The 26,621-nt window shown below is 45.5% G+C and overlaps 1 protein-coding gene across 1 annotated transcript; it reads right to left on the bottom strand.

The window, feature by feature from the left end:
- Positions 1 to 3,004: 3,004 nt before the first annotated feature.
- LOC119400362 (cytochrome P450 3A4) lies at positions 3,005 to 24,887 on the bottom strand. The gene is made up of 14 exons (XM_037667375.2): positions 24,679 to 24,887; positions 23,951 to 24,047; positions 22,984 to 23,036; positions 22,761 to 22,857; positions 21,704 to 21,829; positions 20,583 to 20,835; positions 18,837 to 18,967; positions 14,461 to 14,572; positions 14,264 to 14,357; positions 13,244 to 13,352; positions 13,022 to 13,110; positions 11,227 to 11,367; positions 3,735 to 3,900; positions 3,005 to 3,204 (listed from the first exon to the last, which is right to left on the bottom strand). Exons 1-14 carry the CDS (start codon positions 24,837 to 24,839, stop codon positions 3,121 to 3,123), a joined length of 1,713 nt encoding a protein of 570 aa, XP_037523303.1. The 5' UTR covers positions 24,840 to 24,887; the 3' UTR covers positions 3,005 to 3,120.
- Between the last annotated feature and the right edge of the window lie 1,734 nt (positions 24,888 to 26,621).

Below are 26,621 nucleotides of genomic sequence, written 5' to 3'. Positions count from 1 at the left end.
GATATTTAAGGCGAAAGTGTTAAAGGGCTAGTAAACAACACACATGGTCAAAAACTCGTAATGGTGAGATAACTGCGCACTTGTACTGACGCGAACGCGCTGCCGCACAAAGAACCTTGCGAATAATTGCTGTGATAAGAAAGTTACAGGGTATAAACAACGCTATTTGTGACCGCGTCGGCTGGTTCTCAGTTTCGCACTCGGCCTCTCTGCCTTTCTCCGCCGCTGTGAGGGGTAGGCGTAGCCCGTCGTCGTGACCACGCCCCCTTTGAAACGTAATAGGACGTCAGCGACTTACGTCATCGGCGCGCAACCAACGACGAGGCTTCCTCCACATGTTGCTCCTGTTACATACTTGCAGGCGGCGTGATAAGAGAGCGCTGTGCAAGGCACTGAAGGGGTAAACAAATACGTGATGACCTCAACAACTGCGTGGCCAAAACCACATTGTCGTAACGCTCAGGCGCAGTTTCGTAGCGCGGAGGACCATGAAAGAACGTGAGCTTGGGCATGTTGGCAATTCATCTTAACACCTACAGCGCACAAAAAAGCGGAGGACCAGTCGACGAGCAGCGATACGTAAAGTTCCTCATGGGCATCATTCGTAACACTGTGGGGGACAGGACTGGTCAGGCGCCGGAGAGGGGTGCGGGAATTTATTTCTTTCTTTCCTTTTGCAGCGGAAACTGTTGCAAGATCACAACAACAGCCGTTTTTGGCGCCGTAGGGTTCCCCCGCCGCAGGTGTCCGCAACCGCTATCGCGCGAAAAAAGAAAAAAAAAAGAAATAAGAACTAAAGTATCCAGGCTGGAACAGGACTCCAACTATGGCCTTCGGCGTGGCAGCCGAGTATTAAAGACGATAGTCTTTCTTGGGGAACTTAAACGCAGAAATTTTGGTCTGTCTGTCTGTCTGTCTGTCTGTCTGTCTGTCTGTCTGTCTGTCTGTCTGTCTGTCTGTCTGTCTGTCTGTCTGTCTGTCTGTCTGTCACCCGATTCAGCCACCCGGCCAAAGTTGAACCACTTGCCCAAGGGCCAGCCATCTTGAATTGGTGTGTAGGTCCATACTTGTGTACATCATCGATCAAAAAGCAAACATTACGCATATCTGAGGCGCAATATCACTACGTAAGTATTATTTTAACACCGGGCCATGCCGGTGCTTGAAACACTTTCGCAAAAAGACCCTATGCACGTTTCATGTCGGGAGGGAACCACGTTAACATGTGTGGTACAGCGTGGTAGGCAAGTAAAATAACAACCAGGCGTCACACAATGCGAATTGCGTAACCAGTGGGTCGTTAAATGCTTCCAACCTAATACAAAAGGCTGGGCCATAATTCTTCATAGTCATCGGCCACAGCAACAACAAAGTGAACATAATGCCTTACAGGTGTGTCGCACGTACCTCGCTTCTCCGCTCGCGATAGCGGAATGGAACCAACTTGATGCCAGTATCACCAACTCCGAATCATTATCAGAATTTGTTGCACAGATAGAAAAAAACTGTGCGCGCAAAACAGCAGATATGCATCCAGACGCACCGGTCCAGATCTACTGTCCGTTAGTTAAAGCAACACATCTTTTTAGAAACGTTCCTTTCACGATAGTATAGCTATTTTTTTTTAAATATGCTTTCAGTGCTTGTTATTCCTGTCACATCTGTTTTATTTCCTTTTCCCTCACGATACCAATGCTAACATGATTGCCTTTCTTGAATGATATATTTTCTTTCTATCGCCGTTCGGCAAGGTCTTAGCTTTGTATAATGGCTATAACTTGCTTTGTATCTTGTGGTTATTTTATACATTGTGTAATATTGACATATTTAGTGTGTAACTTCTGTACTGCTCAATTGTTTTATGATCTTCATGTCCTGTTAATGCTTGCAAGTTTTTACGTCTACATTTCTTTTTTGTTTATACTTTATGTTAAAAATTATTGTATTGCCCAACTGCGACGACATCGAATGAGAGTAGCAGTATTGTAAATAAATAAATAAATAAATAAATAAATGAAATAATGACGAATAACGGTATATTGGATGCGTCACTAGTTCACAGAAATTTCAATATTTATAGCGTAGGGGTTACTTGGCAAGTGTACTTATTTAAATGCCAAGGAATCACGCTAACATATATATTATAGCGTGGCAGGAAAGTAAGATAACTGCCGGGCGTCACACAATGCGAATTACATTATTGGTTGATTGTTTAAAGATCCCAACCCATTACAAGGGGCTCAGCCATAATTCTTCAACGTCACAAGCTACCGCGTCAACAAAGTGCACATAATGCCTTACAAATATGTAGCGGGTACGTCGCTTCTCCGCAGAATGACAAATAATGGCGTAGTGGGTGCATCCCATCTTCACAAAAATTATAATTTATGGCATAGTGGGTACCTTGCAAGTCTACTATTATTAGAAGCCCCAAGAGAGTTTACTACGGGCTCTATTGGCCCGTCTTGTTTCACTGTTATTGTGCTGCGCATTGCGCACAGGCCTGGCCTCCTTCTTTTAGGGGCGAAGCTCCTTAAAGCGGCACCCGTTCATCCCCGTCGTAGTGCGTAACCAGTCTTAACGCTAGTACCAGATCTTGACCTCCAAGGTGGTGCCGGTGGGAGATTTCTCCTGTGCGTTGTTGAACAATAAAAAATTCGCAGCGTGCGCGTTAACTAAAAGCCGAATTCTTCTGTCTCTCATTCCTCATTAGCAGCCATTGGCATGTCCAGTAGGAAACGTTAGTAGAAGTAGAAGTGTAAGTGCTAGCTAAAAGCCGACTTCTTCTGTCTCTCATTCCCATTAGCAGCCATTGTTTACCTCCAAGGTAGTGCCTGGTAAGATTTCTCCTGTGCGTGATTAAATAAAAATTTTGTTCCAAACGCCGTTGATTGATGAAATAAACCAACGAAAGACGCCAGATGTTTTCTAAAAGCAAAACGAAAAGACGTACGCCAGATGTTTCTAAAGCAAAACGAAAAGACGCCAGCTGCTTAACGAAAGACGCCAGATGTTTCTCCTCTCCTTCGCGATGACTTTTGGGATCATTTTTATTTTGTTCATGCGTGTTTCCCAGACCTTCTGAAATGGATGACAATAATACGTGTATTGAACGCGTAGTTACAGGCATTCTTCAATCTTGAGCCAAATTCCACCCTGAGGGTAGGCAAAGATGAAAGAAGATCCAATCTCCAAGCTTTTTTCCTGCGATTGAAACAAAGCAATTTTTTATTAGGACATTTCCAACACCCCTGTGTATTAGGCTCTGCAACTTGACAAGAAATATACCTACAACTGGCTGTCTTGGAGAAACTTAACGAAACCAACAAAGTGTCATGAAAATTTTGTCTCTTAAAATATTGCTAATATGCAAAATAAATGCGGGCTTACCAAACCTAAATGTCTGTGCTGAAAAATTTTAGGGCTCAATGCAGGAGTATCCTTGCATACATGATTAATTGAATAATTGCGCACATCATGACAGCTAATCTCTACAAGGCGGGTCGCCTAGTCTGCCAAGAATAGCCCAAGCAATGTATTCCATGTTGCTTTGTTCGGTTGCCTGTATACATTTGTGCCCAGCTATATTGTACGTCTACCTGGTAAAATTCGCTTGGTGATTGCAGTATAAATAAATAAATAAATAAATAAATAAATAAATAAATAAATAAATAAATAAATAAATAAATAAATAAATAAATAAATAAATAAATAAATAAAAATGTTAAACTCACGTTGACATGACGATCGTCCAGCACAAACTTGTATTTGGCCAGAGTTTTTGCCATGGTCAATTTCATCTCCAATTGAGCGAAGCGCATACCAATACAGTTACGGGGTCCCTGTCCGAATGGCTGGTATACCATTGGGTCGACTTGTCCCTTTTTGCCGTTGCTGAACCTGAAGCAAGGTCAAAGTAACGAATCAACACTTGCAGGTGCAGAAAAACTCACAGGGTCCCTTATGGGCATTCGCCTTGGATGACTCGAACGTGAAAGACGTCGCCTTTTTTTCTTTTTCTTCCCATTCTATTGCATTGATCCTCCCGCGCCGGAAAGCTTTCTGCGTCTAGCGTAGTGTTGAGTGCCTCCGAGATCGGAAGCATTTCTAGCTTGCTGTACCTCACGTGCCTCCGGGATCGGCTCACCTGTGACCAAGCGACGATGTAGTGTGTTGACGTCACCATGAGACGCCACTATGATGACATGATGACATCACAAACTTCGTCGATCTGTGGCGCCATGAGGAGATCCTGAGGTGACGTCATCACATAATTTTTTGCATCACTCGTGTTGAGGCCGACGGTTAACTATCCTGTTTGTTGAGGCGTGGCCTCCACGACCAGCTCCGCGCTTAGCCTTAGATGTTAAGGCATCCAAGACTTTCGACCTAATAAAGTCAACTAAGCACTTCGTTCTCGCATGAAAGATCATAAGTAGAAAGGGTCACCAAATCGACTCGGCAGGCAGGGCTATTCTAATGTGGGTGAGCTTGTGGCGTGTTTATAAACAAATGATGTATTCGGTGTGTCTAAAGCAGATTTAATTTTATTTTCCTCACGTGCTTCTGCTTAGACGAAATAACTTTCACACGAGTCCGCTTCGGTGGTGCAGCGGTTAACGTGTTCGGCTGCTGACCCGAGGGTCGCGGGTTCGATGTTGGCCGCGGCAGTCGCATTTCGATGGAGGCGAAATGCTAGAGGCCTTTGTACTGTACGATGTCAGGGCAGTTTAAAGAACACCAGATGGTCGAAATTTCCGGAGCCCTCCACTACAGCGTGTCTCCCAATCGTACGGTGGTTTTGGGTGGTAAAACTCCTGATATTATTATTATTATTATTATTATTATTATTATTATTATTATTATTATTATTATTATTATTATTATTATTATTATTTAATATTCCCATGAAACTCAATACGCGCACGGAAACCAGCGTAAAAATATAATGTAACGTAGATACTGATACGCAGGAAACCATTGCCAAAATATCTAGTTACGTTAGCCTAGCACCTTGGACGCAGATCGTATGATTCTTATAAAAGGTCCCTCAAACATCTGCGAAGTTGTTAAAATTGATAATAGTTAAGGAGCTAACCGTCCTGAACTTTCTGATTTGGCTATAAGAAACGCCAGAGTGGAGTGTGCTAGATTAAGTTAATAGAAGCCGTTTCTTGCAATGCACACGAAGCATAACGCACGAAGGTTCATGCATTCCAGCGCCGTCGGAATGTGGCGACTGCGTCCGAGAATCGAACCCGCGTCCCCGGGCTCGCTAGCTCAAGGCACTATTTTCACTGAGCGCCGCAGTGGCTTAAATGTGGCAGCATCGAATTTACTGCTGTAACCGTCCAACGTCAGTGAGAGAAACGGCTGCAGACTTATTCCCCGTTTTTGTGTGCTTGCGTTTAGAAGAAAATGTGGATGATGTACTATATTTATTCTACTATGGGAGAGCAGTGTGCCGTCCCACTTCAGTGTGTGTTTAGAAAAATGTATTATATCACAGACGGTTAACATCAACACGGGTAGCGTCACGGGTTGAACGGCGCTAACACGGGTGCTGCGGTGAGCGCTGGAAGATTCGTTTGAAGCGAAACTCGGTGTAGCGTTTACTGGTGTAAACGTTTGTTTGAAACGCAGACATGGGAGACGAGCGGGAGTTGAAGCCGGCAGCTGCGGCGCTCCGGCGGGTGAGGGAGAGAGTGACGTACGCGCGCACCGGCGAGGGAAGCGTGCGAGGGGTGCGTGGCGTCAACGCCCAGCTGCGGCGTGACCAACTTGGCACCGCTCCAACACCTGCGCCGAGGGAAGCGCGTTGCCTCGCGTTTGTGCGGACGGATGGACAGCGTTACACAGGCTAGTGAAAGAGCTGCTACACATCTAATAACAATTCAACATAACGTTTGCTTGATAAACATACGTTTACGAGTGACAAAACAGACTTCAGTTGCATGGACATAATCAACACATGAAATGACACGGAGGCAACGCGTACAACTGATGTTTCGCACATTTACACAGAGATACAAAGAATTTGTTACAAAAAGCTAGGTATACATATGCACACTACATGGTAAAGCAGAAAGCACAAATAAAAATTACACCACCTCCCGTTAAAGGGGACCATGAGGCAATGCAAGGCCGGGGCACTTGCGCGATCGCGTTCCGTTGGCGTTCCTTGGTCGTGTCTTCCCTCTAGCCTGGCCGTTAATTCTCACAGGGCAAGCGGGGAACGCGGTCGACCGGCGCGCGAGAGGGGGGGGGGGTGTAAAGCCCCTCCATCACGTCTACTGCCGCTTTTTTAAGTAGCGCCAAGCATTGTTCCGCCGCCGCCGCCTAGTTCCGGTTCCGGAGTTTCCGGAAGGAAGTTATTGGGCCACCTCCTTCCGCTTTTTCCTTCCATCTTGTTTCCACACACGCGAGACAGCAATTATTTTCCTCTGCTACAGTGAACTAGAATATCTTTACCTCTGCCGCCGAGGGAATTTTCGCTCGGTGTTTCTGCGTCGCTAGGGATGCCGCCTCGCTGCTGCGCACCAGGCTGTCCGACGCGATGGAATACCGGCAAATCTCTCTTTTCTTTACCCCTTGGTAAGTATGATGAAGAGAGAACAGCCGTCTGGCTGCAGCGCATTGGACGACAAAACATCCAGCCAAAGAAGTCGGCACTGAGCACCACGTAGCGCTTCATACACATGTGCAAAAGCAGAATTTCATACATATAATGTGCATGCGTGCCGCCTCGCAAACCTACCTTCCCGCGCAGTATAAATATTCCGCCCGTGTGGTCCACTGTTAACTTCTAGTGAACCAGTGGGGTGAGTAGCGGAATTGTTCATTCTGTCTACGACACACGCAAACCTCGCGTTCGATGACTGCATGGCGTAGATGGGGCAACAGACGCAAAGGAGGGTCCTTCATCGACGCTTGACCGACGTCTGAAGAAGCAGCCGTGGAACAGAGATGTTCGAACTTTACATTGCAAAACGATTATATTAATCGGTCACAATGCCCAGTCTATGAGCATTCACACCAGTATGACGTTGCAGGAAGGCGTTTAAGTCACTTCAGGCAGACCAAGCGAGCTTAACTTCACACCAAGCTCGCACACTGAAGCTCGCATTCTTTCATTCGGCTCGCCTTTTCGCCGCATGACGAAGGCACATTTTCGGTGCATCGCACGAAACTTCACACAACACACATATCAAGGAGGTCCTTCCATCGGGCGAGATGCACTTGGGCAGTTGCAATGCCCGCCTTTTCGCCGCATCGACGTCGTAGCCGCACGGCGAAGCCACATTTTCGGTGCATCGCACGAAACTTCACACAACACACATATCAAGGAGGTCCTTCCATCGGGCGAGACGCACTCGTGCAGTTGCAATACCCGCGCACGCATCACATACGCACAGCTGCAGTTCCCATTGATCTCCTAGACGCTTAGCTACATCACCTAGTGTGTGCATTTAGCGAGATCGATGTACATCAAAGCTCCATTAAAGCAAAATCACGACCTATCCTCCGCCGGCAGGAAGGTTGCGGAGACAGCCGAGCGGCAGGACAATCAGGCGGAGGCGGGGGGTGGGGGAGGGTGCAACCGGGAAACATCATGGCGGCACGTCCGCTTCCGCTGCGGCAGATCCGGTTCAAAGGTAGAGGGAGAGGGCGAGTTGGCGCTACTTAAAGGAGTACTGACATGAATTTTAAAATTTTTAGGGTTGTTGCTCTAAATGAAAGCACGGGTGTCGAGAACCCTAAAAAGAGTGTCGTGGGGCCTGGGGATGCATTGCATATATTTTTAATACCGCTTCTTTCAACCAGCAGTTTCGGTTTCGGTTTCGAGGGGGCGGCTTCATAGTGACGTGTCAAGTCTGCCCGTGACGTCAGAGGCAGACTGCAACCCACGAAATATGCACCTGCTGTCCTTTGCTGTCAGTCGAACGTGGTTCATGATGAGTGAACTGTCGTCCAGTGCCTCCGACAGCGATTTCTGTGATTTAGGCTGCATGCAGAACCCAGACTTCGCAAACCAAGTGAGCTGACTTTAAACGTCATAGGGCTCTCCATGCGGTGAAGCTGCCTTGCAGATGCTGGGAGATGAAAACTTTAAAATCAAACTTAAATATTTATACGTGTTTCCCGGATGCGGTGTGGGGAGAGCGTTAACACTACATGCCAAGGAAACCAAAAACGTCCGTTTTGCTGCACTTCAAAATTGTGCCAGTACTCCTTTAACCTGGTCGGCGGAAAACTCATGGAGGGGCTTTAGGGGGGGGGGACAGCGTAGAAGAGGAGAGAAAGAGGGGAGGGGACGCGCATGCGCTGGCGCTCATCGCGGCGCTGCGAAGGAGATAATGAGGCATGTGGGAGGGGGGAACGTAGGAGAGGAGGGGGAGGAGGATGCGCATGCGTAGTAAGGGTGCTCACGCCGCACACCACCACCACCACCACCGGATTGAACTCTGCCATGAGATGCTTCGCATCTAAAAGCGGACTATGTACATTTTTCGTACTTAAATGGAGTTTCTGCCGATACCAAACTCGCATATAATCTATTGGCATGAAGTATGACGCCCATCGCTCTTCACGTGTTTCCCGTAATTGATTTTCCCATAGAGACGCACACTGGTGTCACTGGTTTTATATCTAAAGCGTTAACGTCTTGACGAATTTCATCCCTAATTCTGAATCACCGCTTCGCCTAGCGCCATATATCAGGACGGAACGACGGTCGTTTAATTCCCCATATGCGCAGTATTTACAGTAGCAGGGAAAAAAGTACATATGGTACGAACGGAGAACAGTTTTTACGACTCCCTTACGTAAGTGAGTGGCCGAGGCGCCGCGGTTCTGGGGGAAGTGCTTTCATTCCTTACCTCACCAGGCCACATAGCAAGTTTTAGTTAGACGCTGGAAGTTGTTGTGTGCCGAATGAAGAGCAGTATGCCGCAAGCATTTTTCAAATCGGTTCATTACGAGCTGAGAAAAACAATAATTTGTAGCGGCGTGAAACCACGATGCGAGGAGGCGAGCTTCAAACCCTTGCCACTCGCCCCGTGTAGCCTTGACACGCGCGTGGCAAGCGGCAAACCACCGCCACCCCTACCAGAGACCGGCCTGGAGAGACGCGAGCGGTGGCTACTGCTTCGCCTGCGGACCGGCAGTGCTTGGCCTGCGGCACGCATGTTTTCCAAGGGTCGCTGCTCATCGCCTGCGTGCCGCAGATGCGGTGACGACGAAACTTTGGACCATATAATTTGCGCCTGCCCTGCCCTGGCCGCTGAACGACGCTTGATGGTGCGCCGCTATCGCCTGCTCGGGCTCCCTGCCACAACGGTGGAGGACTTTCTCTTTCCTGCACGTTCAAAGCTGCAAGCCCTGCGAGCCTTCCTCGAGTTTGCGGCTTCTGCGGACCTCGCCACCTTATAGACGAGCCCTTTGGCTTCGTGCTCCCGCCTTCGTGGACAAGACACACTTGCCACGCTAATCACTCCTTCTATCTTCCTTTCTTCTATCATCTTTACTTCCCCTTCCCCATTCCTAAGGGCGCTGAGCCGTGCCCCCGCGACGGGAGGCAGAAAATAGCGCCCCTTTTCATTTCTTTCACGAATCACTCTCTCAAGCCAAATCCCTTCCCTGCCCTCTTCACTTGACACATACCCATGAACACATCATGCGCATGCATGGTCACGTGCGCATGACGTGTCCGAGCCAGCCCGAGCACGCGAGCGGCGTAGCACGGCCGCTACCTTTTTTTTTTTTATGTAGCGGCCGTGGGCGTTTTGTCGGCGTTCTCTGTGGTGTACTGACTGTTTCTGCGGGACGGGCATGAAAGCTGAGACATTTGTACGGGCACGAGAGTGGCGGTATCGTGAGCCAGTGCCGCATTAACGTTTACTTGGACGCGGTAGAATAATTGAGAATAATGAGTGCTCGAACGCGCCTGAACATTACTTTCGTTTCCAGGGCTGGCGTCTGCTCAATGCGCTAACCGCGTGGACACGAACGCATGGGAAAGTGAGGCACATTAGCCCCTCATCTCGCTGCAATTCACGAAAAAAAAAATGAGAAAGACGCACACATTCCCATTGTGTGTCTCATTATATTTCTCATGTTTTATTAATCTATTCAAGCAAGAAATTACACAAACTACACATGTCGCGTCAAATAATTATCGCAGTGTCACGTGCTACTGTTGGCGACGTCAGAGCACATTCGTGTACGTAGAGGAGCGACGTGACAGCACTATCATCTACGTAGGGCCATTTTCTCATGTACGTCATCCCCTCATTCTCTAAAGCGCGCGCCCGCGAAAGGAAGGACAAGCAGCGTTCACCTTGAAATTTGACCCATTTCCGCGGCGCGTAGCGTTGCAAATTTTGGCAGACGTGATCGTGAACGCACAGTGTATGCATTGCGCTCGTTAGCTCAAAATTGTCAAACCTGGTGAGGGGCCCTTTAAGAGAAAGCCTTAGATGCCACATCACACACAAAATTTGGCCGTCGACGTCGGCGGCATCAACAAGAGTGATGCAAAAAACCATCATCATATTATGACGTCATCATGTGACGTCACCATCAGGGCGTTACACATTGTGAAATCTCGTTACGTCATCATCACGTCACTATGACGTCACACAATGTGACGTAAAATGATGAAGTTATCGCATGACATCATCCCGTGGTCGAAGGCGGGCCAGTCACGGAGGCAGAGCAAAACCAGATGAGATGCCGAAAGCTTGCAATGCCTCCGATCCTTGAAAATAATAATTCTTGGGCTTTAACGTCCCAAAACAAGGATATGATTATGAGAGACGCCGTGGTAGAGGGCTCCCGAAATTTCGACCCCCTTAGGTTCTTTAACGTGCCTCTAAATCTAAGTGCACGGGTCCTCAAGCATTTTCGCCTCCATCAAAAATGCGGCCGGCGGGTCCGGGATTTGATCCCACGACCTATGACGGGTCAGCAGTCGAGCACCATAACCACTCAACCACCGTTTCGGTTTCCGATACTGGAAGCAGTACAAAATCACGTTAGGTGCAGAAAGCTTGCGAACGAAAGGGTAGGAGGTGGTGGACCAATACATGAAATAAGAAGAAAAAGGAAGATGGAGTTCGCCTTCGAGTTCTTTAGGCGAATGCGTAAAGGCGAGCCCTGGGAGCTCTTTGTTACATATTAACCGGCTGTTGCCGTAATGTAAACCAAATAAACAAAAAATAATACCGGTCAGGATCAAACTTTTCCGGTTCTTCCCAGAACGTTGGGTCATGGCTCATGTGGTAGCCTGGAATAAGAACACTGGTTCCAGCAGGTATAGTGGTACCATTGTGCGTGTAATCGCGGGAACATCTTCTCGTCGTGAACCTGTGGGACGAGGAAACAAAAAGGAACCCGGGAAATGTATATGTTCACTCGTAAGAATGAAAATGTATCCAAAGTTTTTCTCATCAGTGCTTTTCAAAAATATGAAACTTGAAGGGTTAGAAAACTTAGAGGACTTGGGCATCGCATGTACGAGTGGAACGCGATAGCGTTATCGGGCTCCACTCGTGTTGCTTTCTCGTTCGCTTGTCATCCTCTTGAGTCACACAATGAACTAATTCCCATGAGAAAGCACTCCTTTTTTGTCCAAAGTACGATCGCCTTGTCATTGTTCTGGCACGTGCTATCGCCTCGGCCTCCCTGGATCTGAAATCCGGGTCCACAGTCCGCCGCTGTTTATTGACCTCAGACTGCTGTACCAGCAGGTCTGCTTTCCCGCATCGCTTTCGCCGTATGATTGTTGTTGTTCCTCGGACACTTGGCTAACCCACTTCGGGGAATCGGTCTTGAATCAGACAGTGCCTTGATCAATAAACTTGCTTAAGGAAATAGTTTAAAACGAGAAGTTTCACTTTAACTCACTATAGATGTAACGAAGTGAAATTCAGCAAAAAAAAAAAGCTTTAGAGAAGTTATTAGAAACATACTTGTATATAGATAAACGAATGGCTGTGATTAAGGAAAGAAACTTTCGAAAAAGAAACTGAATTGTGTTGCACTTAACATTCAATTCTTTTAGTCTCTCGTAGGAAATTGCATACAGCGTCGAAAACGCTCCTGTGGCTAAAACCAAGTACGGTAGCACCGAATGAAACAACCACCGGAAGCGACAAATTCAAAACCATCTTTCGAAGGGGTTCTTCTAGTAGACTTTTCCTTTGAATTTTAAGTCTTCGGCACGCCGCATGGCCTCGGCATGCCGAGCTTTGGTCACCGTGATCTCTGCCCTTCTCTTGCGTGGCCTCCCACCAGTGTCTAGCCCCACTTGACGTACAGGCCCCATTGGTGCCATGTAGCGCACCCGCCATTAGTACACGGCACCGAAGCTATCGCAAGTACCCCAAGAGCGAGCGCACGTTCAAGCACTTTATGCCCCAGCGCTGACGTCAACGCTGCTCCTTATGGCCTCCGCGAGCAGTGCAACCTTACCGCTCCTCATGGTCCGGTTATTGGCACTCCTCTCAAGAGCGTAGGACCGGAATAAATAGACTAACTAGCCCAGAACGAACGAGGATAGAAAATTGGGAGAGTTGGATTACGTTCATAGTTTACAGCGCGAAAGGACAAGGAAATAGAGGAGACCAGGCGTGTCGTCTGGTCTGCTCTTTGTGTGTGCCCTTGTACGCTGTAAGCCAGGAACGCAGCCCAAACCAGTACCCTTTTCTAAGTTACATTTCTGCTCCTGTCTCAATATTACGCATTCAGGAGTTCCTTTCATCACGACACGGTTAAAGCGTCCACTGAGAAGCGAGACGGTCACTTTACCTTTCCTCGAAAATTCAACTGTTACGTGATGTAAAGTACAATGAACTGCTCGTACAACGACACTGTTTTATAATGTACAACACTTGCGTAGCCAGGGGGGGAGGGAGGGGGTATTTTGCACGCTCCTTAATAAAGGTTTCTACACAGTAGAAACCTTTATAAAGGAGTGTGCAAAATGCAGCAAATACTACCCGCCAAAACATTCACTCACCCCACAACAGGCGAATAGTAGCGCAGAGATTCCGATATGACTTGATCCAAGTACTTGATACCAAAAACGTTATCGTACGTGAACGCTCCCTGCAAATGAATTGCGATACGATCAAATCGGTGCTTGCGATGTGAAAGAGAGATATTATGCTCGCCGGATTGCGTATTGTGCTAATCTAATATTAGGCATATGACTGCATATTTAGATTGCACAAGTTCATACATCTCTTTCCAGGACAGCCAGGATTTCCTCGCGGAGTCGGTCTTGAATATCCGGGTGCTTCGCAAGCAGGTAGGCCATGAAGGACATTGCTGTACCCGTTGTCTCAAATCTAGAATTTGTACCAAAGAAGTGACCATTGCAGTAATCGGAATCAGCAACCAGCTCAAGCGACCAGAAAATCAGTTACAAGGACGTACTTACTTTTGCAGCAAAAGAACGTTGGGCTGCATGAAACTTAACACTAAGAGAGAAAATTAACGCTGATCTCGAAGTGTTTTTACATAAAAAAAATTTACGGCAGCTTCGCATTAGGTGTGTCAAGCCTCAAGAAGAGCGGAGGTGGGTGGCCTTCCTTGTTTCTCTTTATTATTTTCTTTCTTTCCTTTAGTACTTTCTCTTTCTCTCTGTTTCTTGTACCTATTTTTGATACCAATTGCCTTCAATTTCTTTCGTTCTATATCTTTCTTTCTTTTGCTCTCTTGCTCTGGTTTTTCTACATTTTCTTCATGTCTGTTTCTTTCTACCTCTTTCTCTCTTTTTCTATCGCTTTCTCTCTTTTTCTCTCTCTCTCTCTCTATCTCTATTTTATCTTTCTTTCTCTCTCTTTTACACGCGTTTCACGTGCTCCACTTCGCCGAGCATAGTTTTCGTTTAACGCTCGCACCGGCTGTACTCGGCAGATGGGCTTGCCCAATTCCTGTGGCGCAGACCCACCTGTGGTTTTCTGCGCACACCAAAGATTTTGCGGCCGGCTTAAAGAACTCCGCTGTTAAAATTAAAGACCATGTGCGAACACAATTATTTGATTACTTCTGTAGGAAGGTCGACAACTGGGCTACTTTTTACGGCTCCAATATTGACTGAAGCAAGTCTCTGGTATCGCTACATGAAGCACAAAAAATATGAAAATATCGTCAAGCTGCTGTATGGCTACCACCGCACTTGGCTGGGCTAGACCTGCAGTGATAAGGACATACGCTTATGATACTAGGTGCCTTAGAAGGTAAACGTTTTTCATACCCTGCTATGAAGAAAACCAGACCATTGGACAAGATTTCCTCGTTGGTGAGGAAGCGTTTCTTCTTGTTCTTGCCAACCTTAGTTGGCTCGTTCTCTAGAACGGAAATTATGAGAAAAGTTTAGTAAACATCAGTGAACAAGTCTGTAGAATGAAGAGCCATTATGTCATTCTCCATAATATAAAATTACTTCCTCACTTTCGGACGTTGAGTCCGCGTCGTAGTCTATTGCCAGCGAGTGTACGCTGACGGGTGCTCCTTCTTCAACTTCGGCGTTAAGCATCAGTTGTAAAATATCGTTCCTAGTCACCTGAGAGAGAGATGATTATTCATATTCATTGTAAGGGCGTCTTGAGACTGCGAAAGTGCTTTTCGTCTGCATAAATTATTACGTGTTGTTTTTTGTACGCATGAACAAATCCATATCGACCGACAATAAAAAAGCAGCCGTTACACATAATAAGCAATTTGTCACCGAGCTGACTACTATCATAACGCCAACGAATGTACAGTATATACGGTGCACACTTGAAGGGAAGACTCTAGTGAGCAGCTTTCATATTGCTGGCCATCTAACTGCGAGTGAATGTGAAAGCATTGCTCGTGCGCGGCACTAGTCTGTCAAAAGGAGTCACAACTGTCAACCACCAGTAGTCTTACGCAATTCTAAGCCACTATGCCTTTGCAAGAGAGCCAAATCCAAACAAGCCCTGCACGCAAGTCTTCCCTTTAAGAGTGGACCTTTCTGCACATAACATGCGTGCGAATGGCCCAACGCTAACTGGCAAGATGAAAAATTTGTGAGGGGTGTCGCTGGAGCCGACGTTTCCACAAGCGGACTTCTCTTCTTCAAAGCTGAAAGAGCCTGAAAGAAGACAAGTCTGCTTGTCGAAACGTCGGCTTCGGCGACACCTCATTGTTCATGAATTTTCATCTCTTCAAGCTTCCCTGTTCCCCTGAACAACTGCCTTACTTTGGATTTCCAGTGCTAACTGCAGAATAGATAATAATAATAATAATATAATAATAATATAATAATAATAATAATAATAATAATAATAATAATAATAATAATAATAATAATAATAATAATAATAATAATAAAAGCCGGCAGATCCCACGTATTGTGGGAATCGATGTAATGCGAAGCAGCCAGCAAAGAGCTGCATACATCGTCTTGTATGGCATTGAGGAAAATGCGTGTCATGGTTTTCATGTTAACTCCTATTATTTATGTTCGTCACACAGTCACATCGCGCAAGACCAATTCCGGGGTAGATCAAGCTAGCGAAACAGCCACCAGCGCGCCATGAGCGTGGCACGTAAGTCATGCTGTACATGACATGCGTGTCATGACTTTCATGATAACTCGTGTTATTTATGTTCGTCACACGGTCACGTCGCAAGATACCAATTTTGGTGTATATTAATCTAGCGAAACGGCCGCCAGCGCCCCATGAGCGTGGCACGTAAGTCATGCTGTACATGACATGCGTGTCACGATTTTCATGATAACTCGTGTTATTCATGTTCGTCACACGGTCACGTCGTAAGAGAACAATATTGGTGTATATCCCCTTCAGGCGCAACGTCCACATATGTGGACGCAACTTGTTTTTGCCAGTTTTTTGGACTAGTCGGAAAGAAAGGGCAAGATACATTGCGCATAGCATCAACTGAACCTTCTGCATGGTCAACGTGTCTCGACTTAACCTCAATGTGCTAAGTATGACCATAACCGATCACTTTGGTGAAGGCACTACGATGTTCGACGGGTTGTTCGACGTGCCGCATTCCAGGACCAACGTCATAAGTATTTTTCTCCGCACGAAATGAACGCAGCCAAAAACAAATTACGCATGTATTTTAGGCCAACAATTTCCTTATTCTTGTATAAAAATGGAACATGACTGACGGCTGAGTAATTAAATATTCAATTATTCTCTAATTAAGATTAATTAGCAAAACTCGCAAAAACAGCATATGAATTTATTTTCTTGCTTGGAATGCAGTATTGAGTGCCTTAGAATTAGGTTGTGCGAATTTGAGACATTTGCAGACAGTACATCATAATTCGCGCCTGAAGGGGATATCAAGCTAGCGATACGGCCGCCAGCGCCCCGTGAGCGTGGCACGTAAGTCATCCTGTACATGACATGCGTGTCATGATTTTCATGATAACTCGTGTTATTTATGTTTGTCACACGGTCACGTCGTAAGAGACCAATATTGGTGTATATCGAGCTAGCGAAACGGCCGCCAGCGCCCCGTGAGCGTGGCAAGTAAGTCATGCTGTACATGACATGCGTGTCATGATTTTCATGATAACTCGTGTTATTTATGTTCGTCACACGGTCACGTCGCAAGATACCAATTTTGGTGTGTATCAATCTAGCGAAACGGCCGCCAGCGCCCCATGAGCGTGGCACGTAAGTCATGCTGTGCATGACATGCGTGTCATGATTTTCATGATAACTCGTGTTATTTATGTTCGTCACACGGTCACGTCGTAAGAGACCAATATTGGTGTATATCAAGCTAGCGAAACGGCCGCCAGCGCACCACGAGCGTGGCACGTAAGTCACGCTGTACATGACATGCGTGTCATGATTTTCATGATAACTCGTGTTATTTATGTTCGACACACGGTCACGTCGCAAGATACCAATTTTGGTGTGTATCAATCTAGCGAAACTGACGCCAGCGCCCCATGAGCGTGGCACGTAAGTCATGCTGTACATGACATGCGTGTCATGATTTTCATGATAACTCGTGTTATTTATGTTCGTCACACGGTCACGTCGTAAGAGACCAATATTGGTGTATATCAAGCTAGCGAAACAGCCGCCAGCGCACCATGAGCGTGGCACGTAAGTCATGCTGTACATGACATGCGTGTCATGATTTTCATGATAACTCGTGTTATTTATGTTCGTCACACGGTCACGTCGTAAGAGACCAATATTGGTGTATATCAAGCTAGCGAAACGGCCGCCAGCGCCCCATGAGCGTGGCACGTAAGTCATGCTGTACATGACATGCGTGTCATGATTTTCATGATAACTCGTGTTATTTATGTTCTTCACACGGTGACGTCGCAAGATACCAATTTCGGTGCATATCAATCTAGCGAAACGGCCGCCAGCGCCCCATGAGCGTGGCACGTAAGTCATGCTGTACATGACATGCGTGTCATGATTTTCATGATAACTCGTGTTATTTATGTTCGTCACACGGTCACGTCGCAAGATACCAATTTTGGTGTATATAAAGCTAGCGAAACGGCCGCCAGCGCACCATGAGCGTGGCACGTAAGTCATGCTGTACATGACATGCGTGTCATGATTTTCATGTTAACTCGTGTTATTTATGTTCGTCACACAGTCACGTCACAAGATACCAATTTTGGTGTATATCAAGCTAGCGAAACGGCCGCCAGCGCACCATGAGCGTAGCATTTAAATCATGCTCTACATGACATTCGTGTCATGATTTTCATGTTATGACTTGTCATTTATGTTCGTCATACAGTCATGTTACGCCATACCAATTTTGGTGCACATTCGATTAACCAAGCGACCAGGAGAGCACAAAGTCGTAGGCGGCTAGATAGATAGATAGATAGATAGATAGATAGATAGATAGATAGATAGATACGGTCAAAGTCGCAGAAGTTCGCTAAGAAATGCTTCGCATTTAAAATAATAATAATAATAATAATAATTAGGGTTTACGTGCCATAACCACGATAACATTATGAGGCACGTCGCAGAAGCGGGCTCCGGAAATTTCGACCATCTGGTGTTCCTTACAACGTGCTCTGACATCGCCACAGTACACGGGCCTCTGGCGTTTCGCCTCCATCGAAATTCGACCGCCGCGGCCGGGACTGAACCCGCAGCCTTCGAGCCTGCTACCGAGGGCAGCTAGAGAATGTACCGCTCGATGACAAACTCAGCGAATATTGAATCACTTCTTTGCGAGTAGGCTAAACAATCTATATGCCGAAGGATTCTCTGGTGGGCTATTTTGGTCCGAAGAAGGTTAAAAACATTTTTTTAAGCCTCCTTGGTTGGTTCATGAGCATTATGGCAGAGCAATGCAAAATACGTAAAAGTGAGCACACAGCACACAGCGCTATGCCCCGTGTATTCGCTGTTTGTATTTTGCGCTGTTCTTGCATAAAATCGCTATACCTCTCTATCTCCACTTCAATAGATCAATTACTTGAACTAGTTTGCTACCCGCCGCGGTGGTCTAGTGGTTATGGCACTCGACTGCTGACCCGAAGGTCGCGGGATCGAATCCTGGCCGTGACCGCCACATTTTCGATGGAGGCGGAAATGCTTGAGGCCTATGTACCTTAATTTATGTGCACGTTAAAGAACCCCAGGTGGTGACAATTTCCGGCGCCCTCCACTACTGCGTACCTCATAATCGTATCGTAATTTCGGCACGTAAACCCAACGATTATTGTTATTGTTATAATTATTATTGCGCTAGTTGGCTGCTGTTCGTACTTTGCTGTCTTACGGGAGAATAAAGTATGTTACTTTCTCACGGATTTGGCGTACCTCAGTGTTTTTACGGCGAAACTGCAGAATTGGAGTAATGTCGTCCAGGATGTTGTCGGTGGCAGTCTTGCTGTACCGCGCCTTGAAGGAAAGTATGACTTTCCACAGAGGCGCGAACTCTGGAAAGGAGGCTGTGAGAAAGAATGAGCATGAGTCAGGTGAGGTTGAAAAAACCAAAGGAAGGTAAGCTGGACTGCTTTAAAAAATGCGTGAATGCAATGCGCGACAGCTTATGGGACAACAAATAAACGCTTTAGAAAATGCGAGCTGCGGGTGCCTAGCTCTTGCAATACCTATACCCGGATATTGTAAACAGGTGTGTTTGCAGAAGCTTTTGTTTCTCGCCTGTAGTAGCGAGCATCGCATTCAGATTGCCCGCGTGAATGTACAGGGTCGACCACATCTAAGTTGAACACCTCATTAGTATTCAAGACCTCATTGAAGCTGCTGTTTAATACATAATTCGGAAAATCGTTACTGTGTTTGTCGACACCATGATTAGACGTTCTATAACGGGCATTGCACTTGTGAGGTATAAGAAACGTTCTAGTTTTACCGGTTTGAATACTAATGAGGTGTTCAGCTTAGATGTGGTCGACCCTGTACACACTTCCAAGTAGCGCAGTTGCGTTGATAACTCTGGCATCAAACATGTATTGTTTGCAGATGCAACGGTTTCCCGAGCGGTCGAATGTCCACAAAATCAGTGGTAATGCTTCAACGGCAGGGGCCATCTAAAGAGCGTAGCAGGCCGTTTTGAAAGTCTTTAAAAAAATTTCAGCCGATCCCACGCATTGTGGGAATCGATTTCATGCGTAGAGGTCAGTGCATACCAGCCGATGCCGGATTTCTCGCTTTTAGCCAATCTTTACTATTAGGTGGATCGATGTCATTGTAAGTTTTGTAGTTGTGCTTGCATCGTGGGCTTCTCAGGCATGTCGACTACACTGGCGCTTAAAGGGTAGCTCGTGGTCCGACGTAAAGTCAGCGCTTACGTCAGAGCTTTGATGCAAGTTTTGTTGCGAACGGCCCGATGAAGTGCATATGATAGGCAGCGTTCGTCGGCGTATTTAAGCAACGCTTGACTATATATTGCGTAGTCAATGTTTATTACATTGCTATCAAAGCGGGTAGCAAACACTGCAACCACTACTGGCGGGGCCCCGACGTGAAGCTTGTGTAGGGTCTTTTCTCAAGAAATTTGAAGCACTGGCGTTGCTCTTTGTTAGAACACTGTTAGAAGACTGTTATGCAGAATGCCTGGGTTTTATTACGTCTTCAGATGTGATTATTATTCTTTCCTTCAATCGGGTTTTTCGCTCGACAACGGCGTCAATGCCGGCACCGGATTTTCTGCGACGTTTACTCCGTAACGCTTTCGCGTTAAGATTTCAGTCTATTCTAGCTTTTCCGGAGTTGATATACTCTGTGAATCACCTGGTGGCGCATACCCGGATATTACGGGCCCTGTTGCACGGGTATGTGCCACACGTGATTGCGGGAATAAGAATGACGTACGCCACAGGCTTGTCATATTATTAGTGCCATGACTTTGCAGCCATGTTCTTCATACTCTCATGCCGATTTTAGTATATACCAAGATAAGGAGACGAACGCAATAGCACCCAGACGTAGGCGACAAGGTAGATAGATAAATACAAGTGGTCAAAATGGATTTGGTTTGCTTAACAGTGCTACGCTAGTCGTTACTAAGCGAAGTATGGCTGTCGTGAGCGACACACTTACAAGTGAGGTAGCTCATCCACGCGCATCGAAATTGCTGGAAGCTCCGCAAACTATCCTGAAAGAGTGACTCAGTGGTACTCTTGCTTCCTTTCTTCAGTTGCAGATCTGACTTGAGGCCAAACGCCGATCGAATGATAACGTCAGCAGTCAGCCTCTGAAACAGCTCGCGAGCCTCGAAGACTTTGTTCTCTGTGTGAAGAAATTTCAGGACGTCGAGGAACTCGTTCGTGCAAGCGTCCATTAGGTTTGCCATCTGAAAGTGAAGAGATGTCCTTATTAATGACGGCAAGGACGTAGTTCATGATCGGGCACAACCAAGGAAACCTCCTTGGGCACAACACATGACGCTTGGCAATCTTTATTAGATTGCGCAGCATTGTTTTGCTATCCCGGGACCACTTTTTGTGCCAACTGACTTAATTATTTGAGTGAGGAGACCACTGTCCGATGAGTCCAGCTAGAGAAATATTCAATGATGGTGTCTATGTTCGAGGTGATAATGTGATATATCGAGCGAGTGATGCGGTCTTATGCTAGACCAACAAAATGTGGCATCATTATCCAGATAAATTAAAAGATGTGCCGTTGTCGCTTGCATTCAAGGACACTTCATTTCGTGCAGTCTTAAACAATGAAACTACGTCGCAGTAGGGCGCTCACATTAAGGAATTTAGATTTTTTAGTATGCGTGCATATGCCGGGTCATCTTCTATAATAGAAGGACGTGGAATAACGATAACATGGTAACAGAGCTGGAGTAGCCGAAACTTTCGCGAAATATGCTTGTTTGCTGTATGTAAGGAGATCACTTACAAAGTCGATTGCAGACTGATGACTGCCATTTAAAGAATTCAGTTAGTCATATGGTAAATATGGAGTTTTGAGACAATATTATGAAAAATATAGCATCAAAATTTCAATCGACCTGCCATAAATGCAGATAATATTCGAAAAAAAAAAAACTGTTGCCAATGTTTTCAAAGTAACCTGTAGTTATTGCATGCGTACTACGCGGTAAAATATTTCCTCAAAATTTCGACAAAAATATATTGATATCCTAATCAACTATGCCTCGCTCTGCATAAAACCACGCTAGTCAATGTTGGTTAGAGGCTGGTTACCTTCTTCATGTTGCTCGTTGTGAAGGCAGGAGTGAGTAGACTGCGCATCTCTTTCCAACGGTCAGCCGGCGTGTTGACCAGATTCAGCTTGTTGATGGGATGTATTCGTGCGAAACCTGACAACACCTGTAATTTGCGTTAATGGGTTCATTTTTAGTCGGCGTAGTTCTTTTTTTTTATTAAAATGATATTCGAAGATGATGGCGCGCAACTAAGGCGCCGCCTACTTCTCAGATCTTAGACGTGTCGAACGTAGAACCATGCATGGTCCAAAATTTCCGAACGTCACAAATCCGCAGCACACACAGTATAAATATCATGACACTATGACGTCTAAAAAAAAACAAGATAAAAACAAGGAATAATGTCCCCTTCTATGAAGTTCTGTAGTCATACATCATGTAGATGAATTGTCATGTAAAGACATAACAAAACAGTCAAGACAACATAGTCAAGAATCGCATATATGTATATACACGGTACGTTAAAATAAAACGTAGCATACGTAACGTAACCTTTAAGACAAACATAGTCAACAGTCAAATAAGTGTAGACTGTGGCGTCAAAGCGCAACAAAGCTTAAATGCGTTATTAACGGTCAAGAATGCCACTGTCATCAAGACAAACTTTGAATGTTTCTGAAGAGCACTTCTGCAAATCTCTTGTTGTTTGACATATTACCTTGAATAAATGCGATACCGCTCAGCTTTAGTCGAGCTTTAGCTCAGCTCAGCTTTAGTGCAAGCTTTAGTCGCCTCTGAAGACTTTCAAATTTTCACAGGAAGTGATTAGGAGTGACTGAAGAGTCTTTTTATATGTTTATTGGATTTTTGGAGGGTGTCATTCTGAATTCAAATAATGTTGGAACTTGGCAGTGTGGTCGAAGCGTTGTAAACTGACCCGTGTCCTTGGTCGTTTCTTTTTTTGTGGTGTCACGATGCTCATAACCGAAGCCAAATGAAGCCTATGATATCAGCCTCACATGCGTAAACAGAAAAACTTTATGCCTTACAAGCACCGCGAAACTGCGGCAATAAAACGCTGGCATTGGACTTACTCCTCGACTGTGAAAGTTGCCAAAATCCTTTATCTGGATCTTCTTGATTAGCTCGGGGTCTTTCACGATAAGAACCGGAAAAGCACCATTGTAGAAACTGCAAGGAAAATAAAGTATACACGGACACTGAATAAGCGCCTTACCACGTGAACGCTATCAAATATGGCGCACCATGACTCAACTATACAGAGGCCAAAAGCCTGCTTTCTAAAAACTTCCATACCCCACGAAGTCTCCGTACTTTTCCATCCATTCTTTGAATGCAGCTGCTGCCCCCTGCACAACGTAACATTAGGATGAGTCTCCACGATAAAAACAAACTGCACATTGTGTTCAGAGAAGTAACTCAGGACGCGGCGTAACCTTGCAAAACGAAAGTTGACATGTGTGCTCAAATATCGAAGTTATGCGAAAATGGGTGAAATGAAAAGCACGCAGAGTATAAAGAAAGTCAACTACAAAAATCAATCAATCAATAAAATCAATACGGTGACGTTTTGTAAAAGTTCTTACTGGAACGTCCTTTTACCAGCGGAGTAGCCAGAAATTTTTTTTGTGGAGCAACTGGGGGTACGTGTATATATACACACGCAAATTAGAAAAATTTAGGGGCTGAAACCACGCAACAACACCCCCACCCCACACCCCCGACGGACACATACCCTGGCTAGGCAATGCCTGTTACATATCCTGGCTCGGCATAAAAAATACGGAGGCTTTAGGGTGAGCCTTTTTAATACTAATGCCACAAGTAGTAGCAATAATAACTTCGTGTATTCACGTGGGTCATTAAATAATATATGATAAGGGAATTAGACTCTAGCTAGCTCAATATAGTCATGGAATAGTCGGCATAGAATTACGAAAGACATATGGAACGTCGGTAAAATAAAAATAAAAACATGAAGGACGACAGACAAGAATGATAGTTTGACTGGTCTCACAAAAGCACTATTGCTATTAGCAATTACTTCAATGCGATATTTATTAGGCTCTCTCCTTCAATAGCTTCAGCACGCTGCAAAAGCAAGGTAATTGTATGTAAGCGGCCACTTAGCTGGGTAAATCACCGTGGACAACTAGACATACTGAGTTCATAGAAATTTATTCGCATGTAAAGCCCACAAACAGAAGCATGTTGGAACAGTGACGCAGGCATTGATCTGCGCTGTTCGGCGCAGCGACATTACCTTGTGAATAAGTTCTGAGAGATTTCCAGAAATGAAGCTTGGTGGAGGTCCTGGAATCCCCAGATCTCGAAAGAAAGAAAGGCGCCTCTTGCGCTGTCTGAAAATGCCATCGATTTTTTTTAGTGGCGACATTGTTCTTGTTAAGTACAACCGAATCACTACCGGCTCCTGGTAACACCATTAGCCAGTAAGTGCCGACGCGCGGGTTCACCACTGTGATATCGCCAGAAAAAAAAAAGTTATTTGGGCTCCACTGTCCTTGTAAATTTCTGATGGTACAGGCAAGCGAATCGGCTTACAGTAAGATGCTGGTATTCGAGGCCACATGGTGCATGACGTCGTGAATTGTGTGTCTTGATGTCTATGAACAATGTAGCAATGCATAGTACATGACACCCATGTCTTGTAGACCTGCCAAAAGCACACCAACCTGCTAATATGACCTGCTTTTAACAAGCTTAAGCAGTGTTCATGATTGTATTGCGCTCACTATTGTGATTAGGGAAGACTGAAGGAACTAACATGAAAGACGAAAACAGTAGACGTACGTTGTTATTTTATACTAGTTCTTTTTTTGTTCCATCACTGCAGTACTAGTTGCCATGCAATCATGAACGTCCACCAAATATATAGCACCGCTGATTACCTTTCTGAAGTTTACGCACATTTATTTATTATTTAATTGTAGTCCCACTCGTGTGTAGTACTAATATCGGAAGGGTACTTACATGATGAACCAGGCTGCGAAAGCGATGACGAAGCTCAATATGAAGGCCGCAAACATTGCTCGAGATGGCGTGCGTTTAGTTGATCCGTACGTGCCCAAAGGTTGACGTCGCTGGGGGCAATGAGTCTCTTTTCTAGAAGTCCCACTGTGGTTTGTTGCCATGGTATACAGATAAGTAAAGCGACAAATACCCTTGAATTATCTCCTTCTTTTGGCACGCAGGTACGTAGGGTACGCAGGTACAAAGAGCGTCATTGCTGTACAAGAGTACGTGGTTCGGTTGTTGGCGCACGTTGCATCGTGAGCCGTCTTATCAGGACGGCCGTGAAAGCGAGCGACTTGGCAGTAAAATGTCTACGGGATGGCCACTTCTCGCCGGTTTCCGCACCGTGCCTTTTTGTTTTTGTTTTGCTTTATGAATGACTTCTTCAGCCTACAAAGGTTCCAGAAACTGTAGTTTCTGGAAGGATCAGAGGCCCCACCTACGGGATACTAATGCGTTGATAGCTATGATGTGCACTAGTCGGGACGACACTCAGTGATTCAGTGACACTCAGTGACACTCAGTGACACTCAGTGACTCAGTCAGCGACACTCAGCTGACTGCAGTGGCGTTATCAAGTTCAATCAGTTGTAAGCAACGTAATGCGGGCTTGTGTTCTGCAGCACAGGGGTAGACATGCTGGCCTTCGGTGGTGTCCACGGAACACTCTGAGAAACTGTCCTGCTGTTCTCTAAAGGACTGACAGGCTGCCCTGCGGCAAACAGAGTGACAGAGAGGAAGAGATCAAGAAATGGAAAGGCATAGACCTGAACCACACGAGCGCCCGCTTTGCTACCCTGTTCAGGTAAAAAAAAAGAATAAGGGAATAAAATACGGAAAGACAGAGAGAACATGAAGAGTGCCGTTTCAGTCAAGCGATCATCCTGGCATCCCGGTGGTGTCACAGTTTGTCACCCGGACCTGCAGGAGCTCTTTTCTGAGACTGAGATATTGTATTCATTGTTGCGTGAGTCAACGAAGAGCGTAGGAAAAGCATATTACGTCCGTTCTGATATGTGCGGACACGGTGCGGTAGTCGCGGCACGCTGACCAGTTCATCCAACGTAATGTTAAGAAGAGACAGTGGAAAAACTTTCCAACAACGACCTAAGAAGGCCTAATTGCTAAACATACAGAGAGGCAACCATATTAGCTTTCTTTAATATTATCATATTCATATTGCGGGAAAAAGTGATAAAAATATTGCACCACCAGCAATACCCTCTGATCTACCACCCTACACAATTCAAAGACAAAACGTAATACGAGGACGTCGACATTTCAGCGTTATCGCGGCCGTATGCCGGAGTTAAAGGACTCTGTTGAGAGTTGTATTGAGAATCACGGAAAGAATAAAAAAAAATTTGGTCATGCACTGCGGAGATTACGGGAGGTTTATCATAGTATGGTTGTCATGAGAATAAAGACTGTAACACAACAATAGTAGGCTTAGGTGTAATGTAGATTCGATTCAGTTTCAGGAGGAGGAGAAGTGGACACCATATATTTACTTATGTTTTACTGTACGTGCACTGACGATGAGCATGATGAGTACACAAAGTTGAAGCAACGTTCAATATGCCACTGATCGACTATTTTGACTTTCCCAAAACAAAAATCATCTCCTAATATTTAGAGCAAATATTCTGTGCTTTTGATTCGTTATCTGGTGCACTAGAATAGCGTGGGGCCTCGAATAACATTTTCTTTAAGAAAAAATATACCCCCCGCTTCTAAAAAAATCTAATTGGCGCTATCACACTTGAGTGCTTGAGTATTGCACAGTTGTATACATTGATGAATAAGTCAGTATCTTGCGTTAACCGTGAAATTTAGGTTAACCATGAAATATTGTCACTGACTAATGCATCATGTCATTCATTTTTGTCTAATTAGACTTG

This window comes from Rhipicephalus sanguineus, chromosome 7 (genome assembly GCF_013339695.2).
Source record: "Rhipicephalus sanguineus isolate Rsan-2018 chromosome 7, BIME_Rsan_1.4, whole genome shotgun sequence".
In the NCBI taxonomy this organism is placed as follows: domain Eukaryota; kingdom Metazoa; phylum Arthropoda; class Arachnida; order Ixodida; family Ixodidae; genus Rhipicephalus; species Rhipicephalus sanguineus.
Note: the sequence above shows the minus strand (reverse complement) of the source record. Positions and strands in the feature narration are given on the sequence as shown.

Excerpts from the sequence above, each read along its gene's own strand:
- LOC119400362 (XM_037667375.2), bottom strand. The coding sequence starts at position 24,839 with ATGGCAACAAACCACAGTGGGACTTCTAGAAAAGAGACTCATTGCCCC. Across the intron at positions 20,836-21,703 it reads CAACGAGCAACATGAAGAAG|ATGGCAAACCTAATGGACGC; the intron begins GTAACCAGCCTC and ends CTTCACTTTCAG. Across the intron at positions 3,901-11,226 it reads GAAAAGTTTGATCCTGACCG|GTTCAGCAACGGCAAAAAGG; the intron begins GTATTATTTTTT and ends ACCTTGCTTCAG.